The sequence below is a fragment of the Branchiostoma floridae genome, chromosome 3, assembly GCF_000003815.2.
Source record: "Branchiostoma floridae strain S238N-H82 chromosome 3, Bfl_VNyyK, whole genome shotgun sequence".
Taxonomy (NCBI): Eukaryota; Metazoa; Chordata; class Leptocardii; order Amphioxiformes; family Branchiostomatidae; genus Branchiostoma; species Branchiostoma floridae.
The window spans coordinates 16465467-16479502 of NC_049981.1; the positions used below are offsets into that span (position 1 = coordinate 16465467).

Consider the following 14036-nt stretch of genomic DNA (forward strand, 5'->3'; position numbering starts at 1 on the left):
AGATGTTTATAGTAGGAGGATCTGAGACTTTACGTATGAAATAGTTGAATACGAATTTATCGTCATGCCCCCTGATTTGCTACTTACTCGTTGAAGAACAAGGTAGACATGTACTAGTCGGGACAGTTAGGCTTTATAGAACGAAGAGTGAATAAAGTTTGTGAAAATAATTTCGTAAAAGTGGCAATAAGCTTTTATCAATCTAAAGTTTATCTTATTTCTTGGCTTAGCTCTGATGGCACAATTCTTTTTTATTACATCAATGATGATAGGGTAAAAAAATCAAATGACTGTATTGTTGTCATTATCGGTACATTATACCAAACGTACACACACGCAAAGTCAATACTATATATATCTTTCAGCACTGAGATACATCAGTCTCTAAACACGACATGTTTCACTTCATATTAAACGGCAAATGGCAAATGTTTTATATCTCTTAAAAAGTACAACGATGAACGAAACATTCAGGCAAGAAAAATACTCCTCCTTCCGATCCTTTATAAACATCAATGTGCTAGCAATGGGCTGCTGGAAGTATCAACTTATTTTTAAAGTCGCTTATGACTTATCTATGCTAAGATCTTTCGTAATGAAGAAAAACCGTCAAGGCAGACGCTCATGCCCTCTTGCTGTCAGTGCAGATTCAGTTCAGTTGTTTGACGCCGAAGCATGCTGTTTTTCACTGGAGCGAAATGAACTTCCTTCTTCTTGTCGTTTTCTTCAGGCTATAAGGTAAGGAGAAGTTTGAAATTAGCAAGAACAAAAAAGACCAGGGGTTATATGCCACTGTACAAAAATGCTCTTCTCGAAAGTGGTGTTAAGAAAAGAAAATATAGATTATTCTCAACTAGTGACTTTCTTACGTGCTCGGATTCTTCCAACACGACCAGCATATGTCAGAACGTTTCTAGATCAACATTTTTCATTCGGTCTTCCCCCTTGATAACATCATATGAAGTCTGAATGATGTTTCGTCTCTAAGTTTTCCCCCTGCACAAGTACTAAGCCACTTCCGAAGTTGCCCACGGCGATGAAAACTTCTAGTGTACAAGAGGCGGAAGGATATCTAGAAGCAAATTCGAATGATGAAAGGAAATAGTTTCATTACCTGAGGCTTGGACTTGCACAGCTTAACGTAGATGATCTGGACCACAGTCACCAGTACAGCCAGTAATGCAGCTCCCCCCAGGACATAAAACACGCCCAGAAATATGTCTATCCCTAAAGCAGAAGCGGTGTTCACATCAGCCGCTTCTCCATCCAGCGGACAGCCATCTTTGGGCCACCATCTGTTTCGTAATTCATCCATCTTTCCAGTTTCTTGAAGCTTCAAAATGCTGTGTAAAAAGAAAGTTTCTTTTCATGATTGATTCTGAAAGGTTTTTGATACCCAGGCATATTCTGTGTTGCCCTCGATCCATACGCGCGGATCAAGAGTAAACATCATCATCCGGCTATCAACAAAAGATACTTATGGCATCATCGTCATGTGTTCTTGACCATGTAAAATCAAAACTCACGAAATTGAGAATACAAAAGATCAAGACCCTATCATTCAACTCTATACGCCAATATGACTGAGTTATGAATATGAGATGAAAGTATCATTAGAGTCCAAATCATTAAATGGATAACAACTCAGTGAAACAACGCACTACATTACGATTACACTTCTTACCCAACAGATAATGGCTTTTTCAGCCAGCTTAATCTTCTTGTTGCAAATCCATATCCTTTGAAAAGAAACGGCTTTCCGAGCAACATTAAGTCGCAATTGTCGTCAGTTCTCACGGCGTACTCAAGAAAAGGTGTTTCCTCGATAAGTACGTAACCTCCCTGGCGCACCCATTCCAGCCCCTGCTTACTGCTGTTCGGGAACTTGCTGACATGCTTGTGGTTCTCCATCTTCATGTTGTACCACATCCGTTCGTATATGGACCCAGTACCTATCAGTGCAGATAAAACAAGCATTACTGACTTTTTAAACAGTGACAGCGTGCATATCAACAGTGATGAATTTGATTTGCTGCTAACCATGCGAGCATACAAATGTAATCTGCGTTCATTTAAATTCCATTGTTTAGACCAAAATTAGTGATCTTTGTAAAACATGGCTTTCAGAAAGCCGTTGCGATGTCAAATCGAAAATTTGTAAACTTACTTTTTTTGGTAGATTGTTGCCAACAATATTGTACAAAAGTCACTAAGTTTGGTCGTCCTAGCACAAGTCGTTTGGGAGTTCACTAAGTTTGGTCGTCCTAGCACAAGTCGTTTGGGAGCTATACGACGTCAAAGTTGGCGCAGGCACTTTTTGCCACCCTCCCAAGTCTGGATAGGGTTAATTGTAGATATGATAATAGAACACGTTTTTGACATCATGTCACGGCAATCACATGCAGATACTTTGTGGTATTTTGTCACAGTTGGAACTAGTTAGATTGATGTCGTACAGGATGGCGTCCCTACCTACTTGTCCCTTGAAGAAGTCGTACAAGAAGGTACCATACGTGGCGCTGTACCGTATGTTGGTTTGGCTCGACAGGTCGTCGATGGACTTGATGGGCGTGACGAGCCGCTTGACGGTGAGGAAGGCTGTGAGGTTGGCAGTATAGGTGGAGATGACGATCAGGGTGAAGAACCACCAGGCACCGGCCAGGATACGGGAGGGGAGGGAGCGGGGCGCAGGCTCTCCACCTGTGAGATAATGCCGTGTTTTTGTAGTAAATAGCATTTTTACTAGAACTCAATAATGAACCTACATCTTCAGTCTCAATATGTTGTCATTTATCTCTACGGACTTCTAGTCTCTTTTATTTGACATGAACTAACAACTGCTTATATTTGCAAACAAAGTTTAACTGTATATCCATAAGTCTTAATAGTTTATATCGCATGTAGAGTGACACACTTATCTGTAACTATTTCCGAGAATAGCAGACAAAAAATCCAGTAATACATTAAAATTATTACAACAAAAATGGTAGTTCCTTGATATAAAGTATAAGAGGGTCAAATCAAATATTCAACTATTAACCCATCGATTCTGATAGTTATAATTTACAGTGAAATGCCCGACACAGCATGTTTCCTACACACAATTCGCAACACTCGTTACAACTGACATTGAGTGTATATGTGGGATGTAAATCACATTTCATTTGCCTGTCATTTTAAACTGCAATAGGCAATTGGGATTCGTAGAAGATAGATAGCTCTTGACTTAAAATTATTTTAGTACAGCAAAAATAAATCCATCTGATGAGTTGCTGCAACATTTGCATAATCCTTCATATGAATCATGCCTTCTCTAAGTCCTCCAAATGCTGCGTCTTGCAAGAAAATCCATATGTCTTGTCAACGTACGGGCTGGCGGCCGAAGTTGATAAACGCCTTCACTCAACCCAAGAGTATCCTATAAGCCCTCTGCATCCTAGCCTTGAGCAGCCGAAGTATACGATTCATTATTACGATTCGCTCTCAAGGCGAATTCGCTGCTTCAGCAAAATTAAGTGCGTATTTTGATATATCGTATTCCCTGGTGACGTTTATTGGAAGGAATGACATTTTTCAATTGAATGTAGTGCCACGGGAAACTTGAACTTCCATGGTTTACTACCAGCGATATAGAAAAATCAGTCAATCATACGACTGATTGAGATTACGCTCCACAGAAAATATTTGTCATATACTGCTACCATGCTGATATTGGATCTTACCTGCATTGAACCTTTTAGAAACGGCCAAAGCAGAATTATGTATTTCAAACTTGTTGGAAATGTTGGAAAATGTTTTTTGTTCATTTAATAAGTTTATAGATAATACATAGACGGACTTGCAGGTGGCATAAAAGTAGTATCAAGTTGGCAAGAAACGTAGCCGGCCAAGGAGTGTCACGGGTGGCTAATGGGCACTCCTTGGCAGGCTACACAAAGTCTTCTTAGCCAGCTTTGATACTATTTTATGACAGAGGCACATATAAATATGCCTGGAGATTAGTTAATGCGTATGTAAGATGCATGAATGTCAAAGCCATGTGCTGCTCGACGTACGCTGAAGCTTGTGAAAAGTAAGTTAGTCTTTCTTGTGTAGTTACAAGTGGTCACTTTAAACTTTTTCATACTCCCTTGCATAATTATTGTCTATATCTGTTGGTGATAAGTAAATTGTGACCTATTAAATTGTCTCTTTAATTCATCTCAAGACAACGGGATTGCCCCCTTTAACTCATACGGAGCGAAATCGCTGTCTGTAACTGCAAGTCATAACTGTTCCAAGGTCAGAATAAGTCAAGGTCAAGAGTTGATGTAAAGATCAAGACAGAAGTCAATGTACCACATGATGAATGAATGCTTTGAAAAGCAGGGTTAATACGCCGACATAAACACATGATCTCATTATTAGACAGATCGTTCACACCCACCTTTTCTGACTATAGACCAGTACGTCAGCCACAGACTGTTCTTCATGTTGAACTTGACATCATTGTCGTAATTCGGGTCACCCACGTTACACTTGTATCTAGAAAAAATAAGATCGACTCGCAAATCATAGTCCCATGAGGGGTGGGTACCGGTACAGAAAATTCAGGTCCAGGTCCGGTTCAGGTCCAGAGGACCAGGTAGGTCGGACCTGAATCTGGACCTGATTCAGTATGAGAAAACATGTGAATGGACGATACGCAAAACAATGGTCCATGTTGCTGCAAAGCTTAAGAAGTATGTTTCGTGAGCTATTTGACTCCCCCTGTATCTGTATCTGTATCTATATAGCCGGTATAATTGCCGTTCGGCGTAACACACCAGCTTCGCAGGCACGCGGCGCGGCAGCAGCTGGTTATATAACAACGAACGACCCGTCACACCTAGCTGCATTGGCGTTCTAAAATCCTAGGCCTGTAAGACTAACTGCCTCTGCATGATTGACTGTAAAACTTTGTATAAATGAACTATGCTTTGCTCTTGTTATGTTCTTTGCAAATTCGACAGGTAAGCCCCAAAACATGTGAATTCCTGATCATGTAATCTGTTTATTTTCTTATAGGTCCAACATCCGGTCATGTCATCCGGACTGGTCCAATAAGACAAACCGGTTTTGTTCACGTTATACGTTAGCTTTGGCTTTGACATTGACATATTATTTTATGTCCATTTACAAAATAAAAGTAAGACGTCATGTAGCCAAAGTGATTTGTACGTAAAGTCTTCCGAACGCAAATGACGTCAAACTATCGAGAGCACTCGTGTCAGAGGAGATAAGTTAAATAACGTAAATAAGTTAAGTCTATATTGTACACAAATTTTTTGAAAAGAGTATTTACCAAAGAACCATCCTTTTTCCATGTTTATTCAGCAGGCCTTTGTATTTTGGTAAAAAGTGACTTTTTTTGCTTTTTTACATGCTAGGATCCAACAAAGACCTAGAGCATGAAGCACTAGTAGCAAGTTAGTAAAAGGCCTCAATTCCGTAAGGACACAACAACTGCGGCGACTCTATGTGACTAATGTCTATCCTACCTGATCCTACTTGTGATGTACAGTAGAATGGCAGTCCCAATTAACGCTCCCAGTATGGAGAACCACACTCTACTGTTGAACGGCAGCAGGAAGGCGAAAAGAGAAGTTCCTTTTGGTTCAGGTTTCCGGATGAGCAGCCCGGCTCCGAGATCCATAAAGGGGTTGGTAAAATCGACGACTTGTTCCCTGGCGGAGCTGATCGTTACCGGTGCCACTGCGACATCAGCGTGCTGCATGAAATGTGTTTACAAAGTTCAATCGTAAAGTAGATTATATAAACGTAACTGACAGGAGTCAAACATTGAAAGGTACTGTCTAATCTTCTTGTAGCGTACCAATCTAACACATCAATTCACAAGACTGAAGAATAGCTGAAGAAGAGCTTACGTAAACGTATCATTGTTTTAGCTGTATGCATGAAACGTAGCTAACTTCGTAATCAAAAACAGGTGCATAGCAAATAGAAGGGGTATATTTGCCAAGTTCAATGATTTATCTTGTTCATCACGTACCTTTCGCATGACCTCACCGATAAGCCCTCCCCACGATTTATTAGCGTTCAGTGATCCGTACGTGCCATCGGGGACCAAGTACAGGTCAAAGGTGAAGTCAAGCTCTGCCGCCAAAGCTGTGATGATATCGATGACAAAACCTGTGAACTTGGCCTTGCCACCCAGTCTGTTGACCATAACATATGGCTCCTCCTATGGACAGGAAGAAATGGTTACTTTGGTATTTTAGAATGACATTTAAGATATTATAAAAACCTAACAATCTTCAAGACTATTTTGAATGGATCCAATTTCCGCTGCTCCGAATTCTTTTAGGAGCAAACGCCACAAAATCTGTATGCTACTTGCAGAGTATATGATATTATCTTGTTAGTAATACATGTACTAACAATTGTACCAAAGGTTAATGATAAGACCATGTAGCATGTACAGTTGTGTTGCAATGAAGTTATAATGATCGTTGTTCATAATCACCTAAATCTTATCGCAGCAGCGTCACATTGCAGCGTTAGGTTGCATTAGGAATGCCGAAACGTTTGTAGACTAATTCTGCATGATTCTACTATACATCAATAGATGTCTATCGTCATCGATCTACGAACTCATCGAAAATACTTTGTCACTGCTTTCTGTATTTGAGTAGGATGCAATCTTCCAGATGGAAGTAAAACTAAAGTTGCCTAAAGAATATGATAATTCTACTGAGACTTCATTTTGTCGCCCACATAGCCATCAATCAAAATCCTATGTATGGTGTGGCACTGAGGTATTTTCAGCACCTGGTGGGATTTGTTACAACACTGTTTGGTAGAGCGTGTACCGGAAGTGTGGTCATCTGAAGCAATGTCGCAATGCTGAAAAAAGTTTTCTATACACGATTTTGTGTCTACAACGTGCGATGTGTATACCGCAGAGCAATAAGATGATGTTGAGAGTGTTGAGTGGCAAGGTCGTAGCTGACAGTCGTGTCCAAAACACACTTTGTGGAAATACTGGTCAGTCCCCCAGCACACATTTTTGGCCAATTTCTACTAAATGAAATAATGGCGGCGGAATAATTCCACCGATATTCAGAAACCTTCTGCAGAGTGCCATTGTATAGGAGTTGTATGGGGATGTATGCAGCTCATGTATTCACCGTCTGGCCACGTTTGTTCACCCCGATCCCAATTTAACGATCTAGCTACTGGCTTCTTTCATTTGACCTATTCCTTACAATGGTACTTAAAATTCCCTCATACATTTTCAGTACGATTTACCAAGGGAAACAAGGGAGACCTTTCTATTACAGCATTGGCATTGGAATTGGTTTCATGACAAGATAGAGTGTAGGACAAAAAGAAAATAAGATCCATTGTAAAATTGACCTATGGTGTGCATCTTACAATCAAACGCATTTTTATCACACTTGCTTGCGACGAACTGACTTCAAAGAAAATTCAAAATGTTTTATTCAAATAAGCCGACCATTTTGGACATATATTTGACAGCAGGTCGATATTGTATCCAGTAAAGTCGATAACCCGCCAACCTCTTCTGATTACATCGGTATCTGCCAGTCATGTAGTTATTTAAGTATATATAAATTTCATTCTATTCGATAGTTAAAACATATGATCTACATTTACCTTGTATTGTATATTCTAAGTATTTTTTATGGTAATTAGGCTCAAATCATTACAATCGACATAAGCTTCAAGATACAACTTATGTTTTATGCTTTTACAGTGTGCACACAACTGCAATTTTAGCCGGTCGAAATATATGTTAAATAATCACAATTCGTATACGTAAAAAGTGAAGTGTGGTTTCGTCGATTAAGTTGTTGACAAACTATATTTTCTCTAAAAGGATCAGGCAAGTGTGGGCATGATTGATGTCACTGACAATTAATACTTACCTGCAGCAGGGAAGGATTATCACATTGCACCTAAGCGGATTAGGATTATTGCTTTAGTAAGGATATAACAACTCACGATGGATGGCTCGTCCTTCCCAAAATTAGGACATGCACTATATATAGATATGTACTAGTTCTTTTGCAAGGTTTTACATCTGGTGGAGCAGCGCGCCCGGAGCCAGCCACCATGGGCGGTCTGCACCATTTATGTGGAGGGGGGGTCCACTTTGCAAGATGGCGACAAGTGTGAACTCCGTGGTATGAAAAATCAATCTTTGACTGGACTAGAACAAGCATTCTTTAATTTTGATTCATTAGTTCTTAATAAGTGGGTTTCATTACTCTAAAGATATCCCGTAAGTATCAGAGAGACTATGGTCACCAGAGATTTTCTTCTAACTAGAACACACTTTAGTCTAACCCTAATCCAAGCAATAAAAGATATTGTTGGACTTGAATTTTTGTACATAAGGGAAATATGATTTAGTTAGAAGTTTAGAAGAGGTTAACAAAGTTATATGATTACAACTGTATTTTTGTAACGCAGTACAGGAAATTCAAGATCGGTAGATATAATTTATATTTGTATATCAATGTATATCGATAGCCAAGGGCTCCCCGATTTAAATAGACCGCGCGTACCAATTTCGGCTACCCGTCATCTCTATCCCAAATCTCCGAGTGGAGCCTCGTTTGCGCGAAGGGCCTTGTAAAGCACTCCTTGTAAGCTTAGAACCTTAGAAGCTTAGAACATTAGTTCCCATAGCTTTTTAAGGTGAAGACAGGTAGACAAAATGCGTTTGAAAGAACGCAGTATGGATTTCTGTAATACTTCTCTCCCACACTGTACACACACACATATATATACATATATACACACAAACACACACACACACACACACACACACACACACATACACGCACATGTACACACACACACACACACACACATACACGCACATGTACACACACACACATGTACACACACACACACACACACACACACACATGTGCACACACATACACATACACACACATCTGGTAGCCCGCCTGTAGTGGCCCAAAATGGCTGGCACCCGGCGTGCTCCTCCCCCTACTCAGATTTTACCCCATGCCAAAGTGCTTGATATTATTCCGAATTCGCACCCGCCATTTCAGGCTGTACAAATCACGCCATTGCCGAAATCCTAATGGGAGCTCTTCTGTGCCACTCGCCTCACCTCTGGGTCATCCTATTTTCTTCTGCATCTGTTATTGTTGTAACTAATGTACATATTTCAACCCGTCAGACACCCTGTCTTCCCTTCACAGAAGTGTCACTTTAACTTCAATTCAGCACCAAGGACAGGGAAGGTTACATCATGCATAAGTAGTATATGTTAGCTACGGAGGTTTGCGTATTCAAGGTTGAAGTTTCAGATATACTTTTTATTCGTGATGACATTTTATTCTAAATCTACCAAACGAAACTAACCTCAATTGTCACTGCTCTGAGATGCACCCCTTTTAACGATTGTCGCTCTGAAACATGAGAAAGATTCCGTTACAAAAATAGTCCGTACCTTTCTCGATAATGCATTCTCTAAGGGGCAAGGGTCTAATGCACAATAAGTGCATTTAATGCTTACCTAAGAGCCCCTGGGGTCAGGAGGGCGGAAGCTAAAGTAGCATTTGCCAAAAACTACCATTAGAAGAACTTTGGATAGGAACAACTTTCAAATATACTAGCAATACAAATTATATGTAACGGTAATCTCTACTGGCAATATGTGTTCTAGGCAAAGATAAAGACATAAACTGGTATATGGATACCCGCTGAGATAGACAATCTGTAGAGCAATGATCCATGCCAAACAGAATAAATAGTTGGGGTTTCTAAAATGTACAATTAGTACAAATGATTACTTTGGATTTGTGCCAATATGTACCTTGGGTCTTTTCTAATAAAAGTTTTCAAGGTTTCCTTCAAGCTTCATCATATTTCTGTGTTACTTAGGGATGGGAATTAGCATAACATACCTTGTTCAGATGATTCGGTAGTAGCAAGAAGTTTGGCGATCAATAATGGGGTTGGCTTCCTTGTGACGTCATGCGAAAACAATGGCGCTGAATTGTGACAAAAGTGTAGTTAATCAGTAAGTTGGTATTCATAGTTAGATATACATCAAGCAGCTCCTATCAAGCTAGGTAAACTAGGTTCCAAAGCTTTTACTATAGGACTCGTCCCTCTCTAGGAAAGCTACTTATTTTTTGTAATTAAAGAATGCACCTGAGTATATTATATATATTATTTATATGTTGTAGGTGAAGGACTCGGAAACCAATCACTGCTATCTGTAAGATTGCTATCGCTTTTTTTTCATGGATGCACAACGAATATAGTATTTTCATGACAAAAAGCGATGGCGGGGGCATTGAATCTCTCAATGGAATAACCTTGGAGTCCCGTAAGTTGAAAGGCCCTGCCATGCTGATCACCTTAATCATTCACTGGGTAAGTACTATTGACTACCACCCTCAGACAAAGGGAGAGGGAGTTATCGGTGGGATTTAACTTACCACAGGGGATATGTTCTTATGGCAAAGCTGAGCTTAACTCTATGCATATCACCAAAGGATAAGGACATCTCGAAATGAAAATCTTAATGGTAAAGAATTGTGTTGTGCACGACTTTCGTCGAATGAGTGTGTGTTCTGAAGGTGTATCTCCGTTTTGTTTGTATTTGTTTGTTTGTCAGCCCAAAACAACTGACTTGCTTAGCTGATGATTTTAGATATTTGTTGGCAGAGTATAAGCAGTCCTTCACATGACAGGAAGTCCACATAGGTCATCAAAGCTTCCCCACAAAAGATTGGAAACTATTGATTTCGTCTTGCATGAATATTGTGAAGATGGGTCGATACAATAGGACAGCTACGTTGGTAGATAGTATAGTCATAGTCTGGCATTTGAAAAAAGAAAGAGTGAGTTAAAGATAGGCAGATGGAGACAAAGACAAGGTAAGACAGACAGAGAGAGAGAAATGTGAGTTTAAAATAACATATACTACATCTCTAATAGCAGACATATTAATGCAGACAGTATACGCGGGCGTAGCGAAGACTGGAGGTTAAGCCTGATTTTACTGGTCAGGACCACAAAATTGTCTATTACCACTGCATCTCGGTTGATGAACAGTAACCACCCACCTAGCTGTAAAATGCCTTACAGCTCATCACACTCTGTGATTAGCTATAGATGAAGGTAAATGTATTTACCCCCTAAGGATTCTTCAGTCAGTGACCTTGGAGAAAACAGAACAGAATTTTCTGGGCAAAATGAACACTTCATACCCTATCAATTACCACGTACTAGCTTCACGCTGAGTACTTCATTTATTTGCAAGCTTGATTAACCTATGGCAGTTCACTGGTAACAAGTTATCTACCATTATTTCCATCGCCACTAGGAACATATTTACTACATAAATGTTTAAGTTTATTTTATGGTCTTTTTGGTCCTATCATATTTACAAGACTTAATATGACTCAGCAACATGTTTCACCGGTCATCTTTTGAACATGGAGCCATTATTTCTAGTCACAATTCCCAGCTTCTCTTTCGAAAACAGAACACTGTATACCTAGGTTCCCATCAGCCAAAATTTATATGTCACTAGTTCTTAATCTACTTCACTTGACACTCATTCAAGCCAAAAACTGGGACTTCTATAAGGGCAAGGCTACATTCCTTATTACTAGCTTTTAGGTAGAAATATGCGGTATGACTCGTGTCAAATAACACGCTTCTGTAATTACAAACTATACGCCATTATTTCTCTTCCAAAATTGCCACCATTTAGTTACAAAACAACGCTAAAATTCTTTTTATCCATCATATAATCCACCATCACCAAAGATTGACCTTGGGCGACTTAGGGTGTAGTCATAAGACCCAATAATAATCCTCTATTAGAATACCTACTGTGAATTATATTGAGCTGTAATAAAGGGGAATTACATGAGCAAGCCTTGCTTTGATACTGGCTTTGAGCCATGATCAAGTGTAATTTAACCTCAGAATACGTCCTTTCTAGTGTTAATGATGCGATGCTGCTTCACTCAAATGTGCATATAGCCTCAAAGGCAATGCTCTTTTGACTCTCTTCTTCCACGTCACTTCTAATCACATCCAGGCAATCCCCTTTTGATAAACTCACTTTGTGCCGACTAGTGCTTCGTGTGGATTTTCATGAGACCAATCGATCATCTATGGACTTCAGTTCTTCTAATGATAACCCTGGAGATCATTGTCGTATACGTAATGCTTGAATTGATGTTTTCATGGTAGCGCCCAGGCTCACTGGTATACGGAGATAAAGTTACAGGTAGATGTGACACAATGAAAACGGATGTTGAAAAAAATGCTTCTCAGCGCCCTTTAACACGGTTCACAGAGTTTTCATTCCCACCTATAAGTCAAGTGTGTCGCACTTTTATTGCATATTGTAATTCACGACATAATGCTCTTTTGAGATAACATTGTATTTTAGTATAGCATAAAGCCCGGTGCAGAGAACATTAAAACCCATATGTAACATTCAGCCAAACTTTCGCGGTTTACTGGTTTATTTTGTACAAAAAAACACGTGCATTGTATGTATATATTTTTCGTGTACACTGTAACTTATAAGTTGTCTTCGGTTATTAAAGGTAACATCTTTGCGAATTGTAACTTGAAGTAAGTTATTTGTTTTGTAAGTTATGATCTACACGCTTCCATTATCATCACTTTTATAGTAAAAACTCCGGGTATTTTAAAGAAACATTACTCCCTACTGATAATAGCTTAATATGCGGTCTTAGATACGCGAAACACTTCATCTGCCATTACATGTCCACGTACCATCATCGCCAAATGCTACATTGGTCCCACATCATCCAATTCCCCTTCCTTTTTCCACAGTATATGATGTGTAGAGTATATATTTCATCTGTAAGTCCCGATAACATTCGTTATGGCACTTTCTATAATCTTGAGGAAAAATCAATCAGTAGTCACCATTGGCTGTACATGGTCTACAGTGATATAGGGTTCAGGTTAGAATGTACTTGGTCAAGTAGTTATACTCGTATATAGTCCCTGACGCTTCATATCCCTGTAATCATAATTTCTGCTTTTTTCAATTGCAGCATGATCATTAGGTCAAAATGGCATTACTGTTACATCTGGGCATACTAGTAGATATTTAATGTGCAGTAGCATTCCAACATTTCGAAGAGAATTAATCATATAGCCAAAGACGTTCTTTTCGTCAAAATGAGACGCTATTTAAGACCACATTAAAAAGATTGGATTAATTTAAATAGCCGTCTATAACAGGGTGTCATTTTGGTCAGAAAGCAGCAATCATAACCAAACACGTTCTCCGCACCACTGGAAAAATAGCTTGCTAATGGCAAGTATACGAAAAAAAGAGAAAGTGCAGTTGGAGTATTATCAAAATAATCTAGGCTAAATGAACCCTTTTTGCATGTACATGCAATTAGTGGCCAACTTCGACAGAGCAAAAATGTACATTCATTCAAGTAAACTTAATGCCAAATGTCCAAAACAAAATCTATGCCTTTAGCAATGACTAATCACTTTTCAACACTCTAGCCCCTACGTACCAAACCGGTAATCTGATTGAAGTGTGAACTAGTTCAACCGGAGAGAGAGGCGTCTCGTTCTGGAGGCAATTATATTCCGATGGTTCTTTTCCTTTGAACCTAAAATGATTGATGAACTGTGCACTGTGATTTAACGGATCAGGCTAATCACATGGTAGAAGGGCTTAGGGTCAGTCTTTGATGTGCAATGCCGCTCCATTTCCTGTCTGTTCGTGCGAGTAAGCTCCGTGTTACACCTGAAACGCAGTGACCTATTTGGGTAATATATATACTTAGACCACAATAGCCTTATGATGCCGATAAAGAGCACAGAAGTAAAAAAAAAAGTTTTGATACTTTTCCCCTGAAAGGTTAATCATTTAAAAGTTCAACATTTAAAGTTTGTCACTCACACAAATAGGTTGCATGAAAAAAAAGTTGCTTTTGGTGTATGACACCACTAAATTAGAAAAA

General features: G+C 39.3%; 1 protein-coding gene across 1 annotated transcript in view; it reads right to left on the reverse strand.

Moving 5' to 3' along the window:
• Nucleotides 1–380: 380 nt before the first annotated feature.
• The window catches only part of LOC118410820 (glutamate receptor ionotropic, kainate 1-like), a 42907-nt gene continuing 29251 nt past the window's right edge, over nt 381–14036 (reverse strand). Inside the window, exons 3-11 of the mRNA XM_035812649.1 lie at nt 9951–10037; nt 9406–9452; nt 6032–6223; nt 5520–5749; nt 4427–4524; nt 2473–2700; nt 1685–1952; nt 1115–1343; nt 381–731 (exon numbers count right to left, since the gene is read on the reverse strand). Coding sequence (XP_035668542.1) covers nt 639–731; nt 1115–1343; nt 1685–1952; nt 2473–2700; nt 4427–4524; nt 5520–5749; nt 6032–6223; nt 9406–9452; nt 9951–10037 — 1472 coding nt within the window. The 3' untranslated portion in view covers nt 381–638. The remainder of the gene's footprint in view (nt 732–1114; nt 1344–1684; nt 1953–2472; nt 2701–4426; nt 4525–5519; nt 5750–6031; nt 6224–9405; nt 9453–9950; nt 10038–14036) is intronic.